This window comes from Callospermophilus lateralis, chromosome 7 (genome assembly GCF_048772815.1).
Source record: "Callospermophilus lateralis isolate mCalLat2 chromosome 7, mCalLat2.hap1, whole genome shotgun sequence".
Lineage (NCBI taxonomy): Eukaryota > Metazoa > Chordata > Mammalia > Rodentia > Sciuridae > Callospermophilus > Callospermophilus lateralis.
Window position 1 is genome coordinate 84,157,347 of NC_135311.1, and position 12,671 is coordinate 84,170,017.

Genomic DNA, 12,671 nt, shown 5'->3' on the forward strand with positions numbered 1-12,671 from the left:
GATAGCAAAAGGGAAATGGGACACTCTCAAAGGAAAGAGGTCCTTCTTTCTTCTTTGAAAGAAAAGAGGTTCTTTTCTTTCAAAGAAGAGAGGGACCATATGCCTCTCCTGTACTCCGTATTATTGGGGAGCCCAGAGAAGTTTCCAGAGAATCTCAGTGAGAGAAATAGAAAGTCTGGTGGTTCATTTTCAGAATATAGTCTTAATTGGAATCAATTATAGCTATTTTAATTATAGTCCTTCCCTTTTCCTGGTCTTATTTTAAAATTAGCCAATTGTGTAGATTGTACCCCTGAGCTCCTCCAATCGGGGCAAAGGGCAGGATTGTTAGGGATATAAACAGCAAATACCTCCTTAAAAACTCTCTGCTCCCCCTTAGGGGAGAATCACAGCTTCAGGGACAGGAGGTCCCTGTATTTCTCCTTTGCTAGCAAAACAATAAATTTTTTTTCCTGTTTCTCAAAACAGTGTCCTCATTACTGTATTGGCATCAGCATCAGGGACAAGTACTGAGTTTTCAGTAACATCACTGACATTTTTTTAGACCTGCATTTCTCTTGCAGATAACAGGTAGTTTGCTAAGGAATGTGACATATCCTGTTCACTTAAGCCACCATGGCTCTAGGTAAATTGCTTCTTGGAAAAGAAAGTATTCGGGGGTCAGCACAGTGGGCTTATTTTATAGAATTATTTTCTTAGCCTCATGTTCCCACTATTCTCATCTGTCTGTCCCCTACTAATTACATTCTAATCCTATCCTGATTTGTATTTATAATTTGGGCAAGTTATTTAACCTCTCCAAGCTGCGTTTTCTTCAATTATAGAATAAGTAAAATGATACATAATGATATTGTGTTGTTGTAAGGAATAAATGAGGTTAAGTATTTACTACAGTGTCTGGCATATGATATGTAATCAAAAATGATTAGTGTATTGGTGTTATTATTATTACCAATTTCACATGAATGTACAACTTTAGTTTTGAAGGATAAATCTCAGAAGTCTTTCGTCACACATTTTTATACCAATTTGACCTTTCACATTTAATAATTTATAAAATTTTCTGATTTTCTCAATCAGTTCTATTTATATAAGTATTTTATGCTCACAGTGACTCTTAAGCTCATAAAAAATATCTGATTTTGACTTTTTTAAAGAACCCACTGAGTTCACTATTGTTGCATCCAGCACCTGTCAGTAATTCAGGAGCAACTTTTGGAGTCACAGTGTTGTAATACAAATTTGGAAACCTCATTCAGAAAATGTGGTATATATACACAATGGAATATTACTCAGCTATAAAGAAGAGAGAAATTATGGCATTTGCTGGTAAATGGATGGAACTGGAGGCTAACATACTAAATAAAATAAGCCAATCCCCAAAAAACAAAGGCCAAATGTTGTCTCTGATGTACAAATGCTAACATACAATAGGTGAGAGGGGATAGAAGTTCATTGGATTAGACAAAGGGGAATGAAGGGAAGGGAGGGGTGATGGAAATAGGAAAGACAGAATGAATCAAAACATAACTTTTCTATGTTCATATATGAATACACAACAATGTAACTCCACATCACGTACAACCACAGAATAGGAAGTTATACTCCATGCATTTATAATATGTCAAAATACACTTTACTGTCATGTATATCTAAAAAAACTAAAAATAAAAAAAATATTTTGACTGGAAAAGATGTAATACTTATTAGAAATAAGTTGTCATAGGCAACACTATTTTGAAACATATCCTCCATCCTAGAACAAGAGTTACCTCATAATCACAGTATTCTAGCATCACAAGAAAGGAAATTGCCCTCTAGGACTAAAATCCTGAAAATTCCTCATCTGTAAGAAGGTGACATCCCAAGGACCCTTCCCTGACAACCCCACAGCAACTGCCTGATTGAAAAAAATCACGCCCCTCATTCCCCTCTGTCTACCCTAGACTATAAGAAGGGTCCCAGTCTCCACTGGGCCCACCCCACAGGTTTGTCCTGAATACTGTAGCCCTGTGTTACTGTTGAGTTTCCTCTCCTCTTTATTCTCTTCATTCAGTTCCTTCCTTACAATACTATTTTCAATACTGGAGGTATTCGAAGAACAAAAAATCCAAGAGGGGATGAGAGAGGTTGAAATGAAAATTGCTTTATTCAAGAAGATAGACTCAATTGCTTTCTTATTTCATAATCTAACTTTGATGATCCATTCAACAAGTCTGGCACATCACCTACTAAACACATTACCTACTAAACACTTCTAAGTGGTTCACATCTGCTCTCAATACTCATTTCAGGTTGTTTTCAACAGTGATATAAGGTACACACTACACTAATTCCTGGGTCCTTTAAATGTATCAATCCTAAGAATATTCATGCTAGAGGGAATCCTGCCACTCTGCAGCATTAGCAAAGATCTCTAAAACCCTGATCAGCTTTCAAAAACAAAAAAGAAAAAAAAATCTTAAACATCGAATAAAAAGAAAATTCAAGATGCCGATGTCCACTTTTTTATTTAAAAGCAATATTAAACTAAATGAATGCCTACTTTTTATAAATAAAACTGAAAGCATGGTTAGATTCATGACTTCTTATGCAATGACTGTTCTAAAGGATAATTCACTGAATCTTGAACCGGCCTTTCATCCATAACTGACTCAGTACAGAACCTTACAGAGTTCCATGTTTAAAATTGAGCTACTGTTTGTTGCTTTTGTACTTCCCTTCCATCCTCCTTAAACTCTTGCAACTTCTATTCATGTCAACAAAATGAGTCAACAGGGAATAGACTCTTAAAATTTGGGGGATTCAAGAAGGATTTTTATATCACAATTTTTAGCTTGACTTTAATAATTAGAATGTAAATTAAAAAAAACAAAACAACAACAACAGTAAGAGTTACTTCCTGGGCTGGGAACAGGGCTCAGTAGTAGAGCAGTGTCTAGCATTTGCAAGGCCCTGGTTTGATCTCCAGTGCACACACACAAATATCTTCCTAAATTTGAATCATAATTCTCATTTCCCATCATCTTCTAGTCAAACATTTCTGTTTTGATACATTAGATTAAAATATTTAAGATTTCAAAGCAACTATTCCTAGGAGAGAAATTGGGCTTTCTCTTCTTTTGTCTCCTAAAGTAGCTGTGTATGTATATGTCATTTATGAAATCTGATACCCTAGACTCAATTTGTTATAATTTGCCCTTACATTTTTCATCACCTGTTATGCATACACTGACTTAATATATCCTAATGAGTTCATAGTGCTTGTTGGGGCATGGATAAAATTCCTAATTAAAATGAAGTAACAATTATGAAAATAGTTCTAATAGTAAATTCTGTCTTTAATTATTAAAAATGATAGTTTTGTAACTGCAGGTTACTTTTATTGCAGCATAATGAACTCTTTTTTTCTTGGCCTTTATCTTTTACCCAGGAAAGTATGCAGTTTTGTGATCCAATTAAACTTCTTTCTGGTGATCTCATCCTTTCAAGAAGATACCTGACATGACCAAGAGTGGAAATTTATTAAAGTATAACATTTGTACAGTTTGTCCAAAAATGACACATTGCTGTACAAAGTATACAGAGGTGATAGATTTTTTAAAAATTAATTTACTAACTGAAATTAAGGGAAAAGCCAAGAAGGCAGAAAGAAAATCAGGATTTGTTAGGGATAGTCTACAGTTTCCCAAATCAATCATTTAAGTTTAAAATGACTAGTTGTAACTTCTTATGTAATTCCTTGTAGATTTTTCCCATAAAACAATATAAACAAAATTTAACAAGATCTTTTCCTAATATATACCCTCAAGAAATATCCAGAAACATATTTATTCAATATCACCCAGATCAAATATACAAACATACAATATGAATTTCATTCATTTATTCACTAATTCATATAATAATTATTGAGATACAGTGACAGTAAGAGTAGAAAAATATAAAATTTGGTTAGCAACTAATTATTTCATAAGGTTTATATGAAGTTTAAATAAGTTATATATTATAATACTTTCATAAATATTAACTACTAGAATAATTTATACTAAAACATTGGTATGGATTATTTTTCTTTTTTATTGTTTTGGTTTTGAGAAGGTAGAAAGGGAAGAAATGTAAGAGGTAGTACGGGAAGCAAAGGAGGAAGAGAAGAGAGACACAAAAGAGAAATAAAAGCCAATAAGACACAAAACTAAAGATAAGAAAGAAGAAAGTGAGACAGAGAAAGGATAGAGATTTTAAGCTTTACTTGTATAAACAAATAAACAAAAATCAGAGGAGCTGGCTTTGGCTAATGTGGATTTCATTCCAAGTCCTTTTGGTTTTGATGGTGCTTTTTGTCTTGTTCTATTTCATTGCTACTTGTCATAATACACTACTCAAACATGCCAAATTATATTTCCATTCTATTTTAATTATAACATGACACTGACCCCCTAATATCCTACTAAGCATCTTGATATAAAATTTCTACTCTTAAATAAGGTCATCCTGAAACATTTTTGAGGCTATTCATTTTGTAATAGATAAATTACATAGTTGGCTATAATTCAGCAAGAGGTTTTTAGAAGATCTGTCATTTGAAGGATGCATATGGTGGAATGCAGCTGGGCCCAGAGAACATTTTCAGGGAGAAAATGAACAGGAAGGTACTTATCAGAAAGCATCCTTCATGATGTTCTTTTATATCCCCCCATGTCTTCAGACTATTGTGTGGCTTCTTTCATGAAACAGAACATTTTTGACCATTTTTGTACACTTAATAAACGTAATCAATTTCAAAGTGTGATATTATCATTATTACCCAAGGCATATCTATTCAGTGCCAAACATATTAAAAATGAGAAAAAAATACATTGTTTTTAAACTGTGTTAATAAGAATCATGGTATTGAAAAACTACAACTCCTCTGAAATCTTCTCATATAGCTCTAAATTTCATGTTAAATATTAAGCAGATAAAAAGCAGACTTGATAAAGAAATTGGCAAACAGATTTAAAGTTTTTTACGACTTATTTTACCAGAACAATGTAATTTAATTGAGAGCCTTTTAAAAGTAGCATATGAAGAACCATATGAATGGTTTCAAGATTTGTGGGAAGTTAACAAGTATTGCCTGAATGAAGGATGGAGGGAATTTTTAAAAAGTATAATCTTCTAGCTTCCCTGAGGAAAGTTCTAATGGATAGCACATAAAAAAAAATTGTGGGATACCATGAGGAAAGTAAAAAATTTTGAAAGATAATTCTGATCTATTTCTATTTCCCTCTCCTAGGTTGAGAACCAAGATTATAAAGATAATACTTTTTGAAATCAAATAAAGATGAATGAAACTCCAGTTCAACTATACAATTGTGCAACCTAGTTCAAGTCAGTTTAATTTGATTACCTTCATTATCTTCAGGTATAAAATGGAAATTTCAATACCTATTTCAGAAGATTAAATAAACCATAATGATTAGTTTTTAACTAGGTTAGACATTATGACACTTTCATAATTATTAACTACTGTAATAATTTTTACTAAAGCCTCAATATAAATTATTTTCACTTTTTATTATTTTGTTCTTTACAAGATGGAGAAGAGATGAAGGAGGTAGTATGCCATGGGATTGAGAATGAAGGCAAAAAGAGGGAAAGTGAAAGTAAGATAAAACTGTTGAGTTTTGCCATGTGCTAGATAGTGTGCACTTTACATATACACAGTGAGAATTATATGAGCTTATGCTAATGCACATAAAAGTACTTGGCGGTATGCCTGGTATATGGTAAGCACTAGGTTATTAGTTTGTTTTCCTTTGAGTGCTATATACACAGTTATCATAAATAAATGCAAATATAAATATGGTAGAAGACAAAGAAGCACTTTTAATAAACACAGAATATGAGGGGCTGAAGGGACAGACCTATAAGGGGACAAAGACAACATCATGTAAGAAGTGGTGTTTTACTGTTAAACATAAAGATCAGAGGCAGCACAGAACAGGAAATGATAATTGTACTACAACATAATATCACTTCTGTCTTTTTTCCTTTTCTGTTTCCTCTTCTTTATCTCTTTGTTAACCATTCATTACTTCAACAAATGTCCAAAGTTAGGAGTGAATGCCACATATGGCAGAAGATGAAAGAACATTCCATTTCCATTCCCTTTGTTTCCCACATCAAGCTCTCATTCCAAAGCTGCTATAAAATGACATAAGGAAGATAATGATGTAGAATTTTTTGTCTAAATTAAGTTTAGTGCTATACTGCTTTTTTATTATATTGTGGGTAAAATCTATGACAGGGAGATTGCATATTTGAGCTGATAGAGCAATGGTGCATTATGTAAAGTCTTGTTTGATGAACAGAATTAGCATCTACCAAGAATGCCATAAATTTGTGAGCAAATCAACATATAAAAACAAATAGACCTGGGTTTATATAAGAGAGCCTCTACCAGTGACTCTGGTGTGCATCTTTTTGAATATCATGTACAATTTTCTTGCTACTTACATTTCTAGGGAAAGGCTGATGTCAAGTAGCTGTTTGTCATGGAAGTACTCTTTGCATTGTATATGCTATGATTAAGGATGAGAAATAGAGATTCTGATATTTATTTAGCCCCTAGATATTCAAATGTGATTTCATAAATAGTATATATAATTTTCCTAACTACTCATAAAATCTGGTGGATGAGCTGATGAGTAAGACTTTATATTCTTGGCACAATTTGCTTTCTTTGTCATCCATCATTTTATTCCAGAGAAAGAACATTTTCAGAATACTGACCTATAAACAGTTGAGTATCTTTTCAGGTGGTGCTACCTTCCAGGATGGAGTCAGGTAAAAATATAGTACTATATTTGCATGTGTGTGTGTGTGTGTGTGTGTGTGTGTGTGTGTGTATGTGTGTCTGTGTAACACTCCTGGCTTTCTACAGACTATATTAGGTAATTTATTTTCTAGTCTGATGTCCTTCATCCCTTTTACCAATATCACGCCAGGCAAATATTTTTCCTCACAACTGATATCTTTCTATTGTTCTTGAAGGTTAGCATAAATATCCTTTTTACAATGTATAAATATTACCCGAAGAACATGTTAATAAATCAGATTCTTAGATATCATCCCCACAGAATCTGATTCAGTCACAAAATCTCTAAGATTGAGTCACAAAATCTATAATTGTAGCAAATACAACAGACTACTTTAACTTAGAACGTCCTCACCCATGAGAAGCATGACTCTAGAATGTGGGTAATTCTGTTACCAGCATTATTATCAACACTTCTGGCTAATGGGACATTTCTGTAGCTTCCTTCATGGCTTTAGCACCAAACTAGTAATCTTCCTCTACAAATTTTCCTACCCTATATCTCAAGAAATTTGACATCCATTTTGATGAGCTTGACAATACTCAGGTCTTGAAATTCTTCAAAAATCAATGACAATCTTCAAGAACTTTATTCCAGATTTTAGTATCATCCTGAATTGCTTCAACATTTTACAATTTTCAGTTCTGAATATATTCTCTTCATATGAAAATATTTTATCTTAACTTTTTAATTTTCTCTTTCATAATAAAGTTCTCTGTCCTTATTCTATCCTTGTTTAGCTAATAATAGAAACCTCCAATTTTTCAATAACTATTGTGTTTGACCTATTTTTAGCATTCATTTCTTTCCCTTTCACAAATATCCTGTTAGGTATCTATCATTAATCTCATTTTACAGATTCAAATGAGGATCTAGGAGATTAAGAAATATATTGAAGGGTATACAGCTTTTATATAAGAACCCAGATTTAAAACCATTTCTTTATGACCCAAACCAGTACCCTGAGTGGCAGAGCTTTCCTACTCAAATCATTTGGTCAAGAAATTATTTTTACTTACCTCTTCTAGAATTCCTATGGCACTAATGCATTCTTGCTAGACACCTTTACTTAACCATGCTCTTTATCTCTGATGCTTTTAAAAATCAACAGATAAATCAAAACCCATTGTAGCATTTATATATTCTCTATATAAATAGCCCTCATGGAAGACAGTTATAGCCGATGATTTTATATACATATGACTGATAATATATGACTATATATGAGACTATATATATATGACTGTATATATGTATGTGTATATATATACATATGACTGATATATGTGTGTGTGTATATAGATACACACCCACCCACACACACACACCAGTCTCTACAGAATCTATTAGTAAATTCCTGAAGCAAGAAGCAGTGTATATAGTATGAAGGGTTGTCCATGGAGTCAGGCAGATCTTTTAAGTCACATTTCAGCATTTACTAACCTTGTTATCTTGACAAGTCACATGTCTTGTCTTTAGTTTATTATACACCAAAATCAATATTATCCACCATATAGGCTTATAGTGAAGATTAAATAATGCCTTATATTTTATATTTCTAGAATAATGCCTTGAACATAGCTGATAGTGAACAAATTCTGAACTGTAAATTTCCTAACACGATTTCTACTTCTCACCCTTAGAACTAACCAGCAAAAATCATTTTATTTATTGGGTCTATAAGAAATGTCAGCTATCAGAGGAATTGTTAAGACAGCTGGGAGCTAATGTGGTACCAAAAAAAAAAACCAACAAAACTCTATATCTCAAAGGTATTAAGTTCAAAGTAATTATCAAAAGGTTATATTTAGTATTAGCTAAACTTAACATATGTGCCCAATATTTCCTAAATTACAAATAAATAAATAGATGAGGCTTTGACTTCACAAAGTTTAGAAAAATCTCTTCAGCATCCCATTTCATTCAGTATATTTAATTTTGTCAGTAAGAGGTAGAGGTGTTATGATTAAGTTCTACATACGTATTCCTTTTCCAACAAAATAAATATGTATGTACAAATCTTCTGTACCAAAGTGTCAATCATATCTCTACAAGAATGCCAAATGTTCTCCTATACCACAGAATCATGTGATTCTACTTGAAAAAGTTGTATTCCACTGGTATCTCATCACAAATGTCCATATTGAGTGCATCATTTGGGACTAGAGAGAATCAACTGTTTCTCAAACAATAAATTGAAAATCTGTGAAGACCTTATTAATTTTATTGACAAATTTCATATAAACTATAGGATTCATGGATGATTTCATTTACCAGTTACGTGATATTTATAATATACTTAATATGCCTGAATTTCTTTTGAAAAATCTAAAATCACTTCATCATTGCTTTATACTTGTTTTCTAAATAAAATAGAGTTCTTTGCCATGAGTGCATTATGTGAGTAATACACCTGGAAATGGGCATATTTAATTGTTCTATGTTTATGTTTTCCTCAGTATATAACTATACCAAAGTGCATCTAGTTTCCCTTCCTTTCTGAACATTCTCTGTCCTCCCATGGTTGTGATACTATCCCAGATTATTTTTTCTCTTGTTATTATAAAAAAAACCCCACTAAAAGCTTGAAGTCAATATTTCATGTTGTTATATGATTGTTTGGGTACAGAATTATACTCATTTTCATTAAGGGACAGCCTTTCAATGTCCAGAGACAAGAGAGTTTAGGAGAATTGGACTTACCTCAGTAGTCCAAAGAAGGGCAATGTGGCTAACATATTGCCACCATAGGAAAAGATAAGATTGTTTAGACCATAACAGTTTGGGTTCAAAGGCTAGCCCTTATGTTCCACTCTTTTAAAAACTTTAGTGAGGAGAGAATGCAAGTCCTACTAAGGAGGCGAGATAGTTGCACATTGAGAGGCATACAAAAAGAGATAACCTGACACTCTAAGGCAGAACATGACTGGCTATATCTAAGGTTTTATGGATATGTATTCTATTTTTATCTTTCTGTCTTTCTCCTTCCCTTACTCTTTCCCCCTCAAAGTCACACACAGTAAAAGGATATATCTAAAAACATGATCATTAATGAGGACCCTTCTACAAAGAAGTTTTGTCTCTGAGAATTTTACCCAAATATATTCCTTAGTTCTGTAAATTCTTTTTCCTTGATCTGCAGGTCATCTTCTAATCTTCCTATTATAATAACATAAGATTCACTGACTTTCTTCTTCCATTCGTCTAGCAAAGAAAAACAAATGAGATTGATTGATGGTTGTGTTTTGCAAAATGTAGACACAGATCATAACATACAAGTAATCAAAACCCTGTTTTTTATTCTGGATTCTACAATACTTAATTTAAATTACTGATTGTGAGTTTAAAATGCAGATGTTTATATTTAAAATGCAATCATATTGAATTGTAGTAATTAAGAATCCATTTGATATTGGATAATATATTTACATAGAAGAATATATTTGACTTATTTCATTTGATTTTATTGCATTTTAATTATAGCAATCTCTAGCTGTTAGAGTTTTTAGGTTTTAAGTACTAAATACTTAAAGATATAATTCTAAAATCTCTATATTCAACAGTATTCTAATTTTTTTCTATAACATTATACCAAGGAATTAAAATAATATTTTATAAGAAATTTTCTGTTTTCTATAAATACCTTTCAGAGAAAAAAATAGTTAAGTTCAGATACTCTTCCCGACACTTTTATATAATGCATTGTAATATCTTCTGTATACAAATTAACACATATTCCAATGAGTTATTATTTGTAACTGTAATTGAACTGTTACATTTAAGAAACTGAGAAAAATTACCAGTACAAGTTTGGGTTGGTCTAGATTTATAATTCCCCATTTGTCAGAAGTTTTTTCTTTTCTCCAATGCAGTTCTTCAGGTCACAGGATTCCAAGTTCAAGTGCAGTGACAGTCCAGTTGAAAAATACTTTGATAGTCTGGCTAAAAATAAGCAAGCTGCCAAATGGAATGTCATGCAATGATGACAAAGAACAAAACTCTGTGTGCCTTCAGGGGTGGAATTATAAAGGGAAGTAATCAGTCTGTTTAAAAGAGCTATACAAATTATAAACAGCAAATGTTTCAATAGGATTATTTGCATTTATTAACTGACCTACCCATACATACCTTGACTGACCATCTAATAGGTAAATCTATAAAGTGGTTCAATGACATATGAGCTTCACTAAAATGCTATTGAAATGATCTATATCTTCTTTTAGGATTCTTTTTCTCCTCAGCCAAGATAATGGATGTTGGAAAAGTGTTTGGTGATAGAATTTGTTTACATAAATAATTAATGGATTGATACTCTATGGCATGTATTAATAGAAATAAATGTAAATTTTTGCCTACATAAGAGCTATGAAATATTTGTAGGAATTTTCAAAATAAATCATGACTCATTTATACTAATTGATTATTCTGATCATAACTATTAAAAATAAGAATCTAAGACACAGAGATTTATAAACAGTGATTCACAAAATAGTAAGAACAATAAGAATTAGGCTAAAGAGCTTGGATGTTGGTTGCCTGCCAGACACTAATCTAAAAGCCTTACATCCATTTTGTCATTGTTACCTCGTATACTCCTATAAGGTAGATATTCACATTTTATGAATGAGACAATTCAGAGTTGCTAATATGTGGTAGAATCTGAAATTATTTCTGGGACTACTTGACTTGAACATCAGGGCTGGATAGTATTATTGATAGGTCTCTTATATTCCTCCTTCATTCATCTATCTTTATTTCAGGGGGTATTACTTTTTTGTATGCATATTTTTCTGTTGATATAAATGAACCTGGGGTATGAAGCAGAATAAATGAAAACCATAGGAAAAATTTTATCAGATTTTTAAACTGCATAGTTTTTCTAAATAATCTTATTATACCTAGAAGTTAAAACCTGAATCTTGAAGTTCACCTGTAAAGAATATACTTTTAATTTAACATTTTAATTTATATTTACTATTTTATTCAACATTCCAACAACTTTTGAAGCAAATACTTAGAGAAATTCAGGACTGCCCACACCATTTTCTATGCAAAGTTAATCTAAGTTCCTAAGGAATAGGTTTCCATATTGTCAAGAAAAAGTTGAAGTAGAATTTGACTCACAGGCATATCTGTCCTTGCCTGGTTATAACCTCCTTCTGTTTCCTTATCAGTACCTGCTCTTGTGACTGTTGATAGCTACCATGATGCAGGAACCTCTTGTTTCTTGGTTTATATATTCTTTGTATACATTCTCCTTGTTTGAATGCCAGAATGGTTGTGAGGGAAATATAGAAGGGTTTAAGTAGTCAGGGCAAGATGACAAGTGAAGAAGTGGGGGGGAGGGCCAGAACAAAGGAGCATAGATTTCGTTTTCTGATTAGGTCAACTTCCTAGTTGACAAAAGTGGTGATGGACACAAGCAGGGGACCCAGTCAGACAGACACTTCCATACTCATGCTCCTAAGCAGGGGTTCAATAGAAAAACTAAAACAGATGTGTGGACAGAGGGACCACCAATCAATAAGTGAAGAGAATGTGGACAGGAGAGGAGATAAGGAAAGGAGGAAATTCCAGAGACCACAAAAAGAACAAGCCAAAACTCCCCCACCACATTCCCAGCCCTGAGAAACCTTCTCTTTAGAGAAGTCTAGCTATCTGTTGCTTTTGCAATAAACCTACTTTTTGTTTGCTCTCTCTGTGTCCTGATCTTCAAGTCTTTGCTGAAACAAAGGCAACAAACCCAGCACCCCTAGATGGTAACAGTCAGTGCCACAAACTGTCCCTCAGCATGGTGTGATCCCCATT

General features: G+C 32.7%; 1 protein-coding gene across 1 annotated transcript in view; it reads right to left on the bottom strand.

Moving 5' to 3' along the window:
* The window catches only part of Tnni3k (TNNI3 interacting kinase), a 284,120-nt gene extending 273,417 nt beyond the window's left edge, over window positions 1-10,703 (bottom strand). Inside the window, exons 1-2 of the mRNA XM_076862293.2 lie at window positions 10,664-10,703; window positions 9,959-10,067 (exon numbers count right to left, since the gene is read on the bottom strand). Coding sequence (XP_076718408.1) covers window positions 9,959-10,067; window positions 10,664-10,703 — 149 coding nt within the window. The remainder of the gene's footprint in view (window positions 1-9,958; window positions 10,068-10,663) is intronic.
* Between the last annotated feature and the right edge of the window lie 1,968 nt (window positions 10,704-12,671).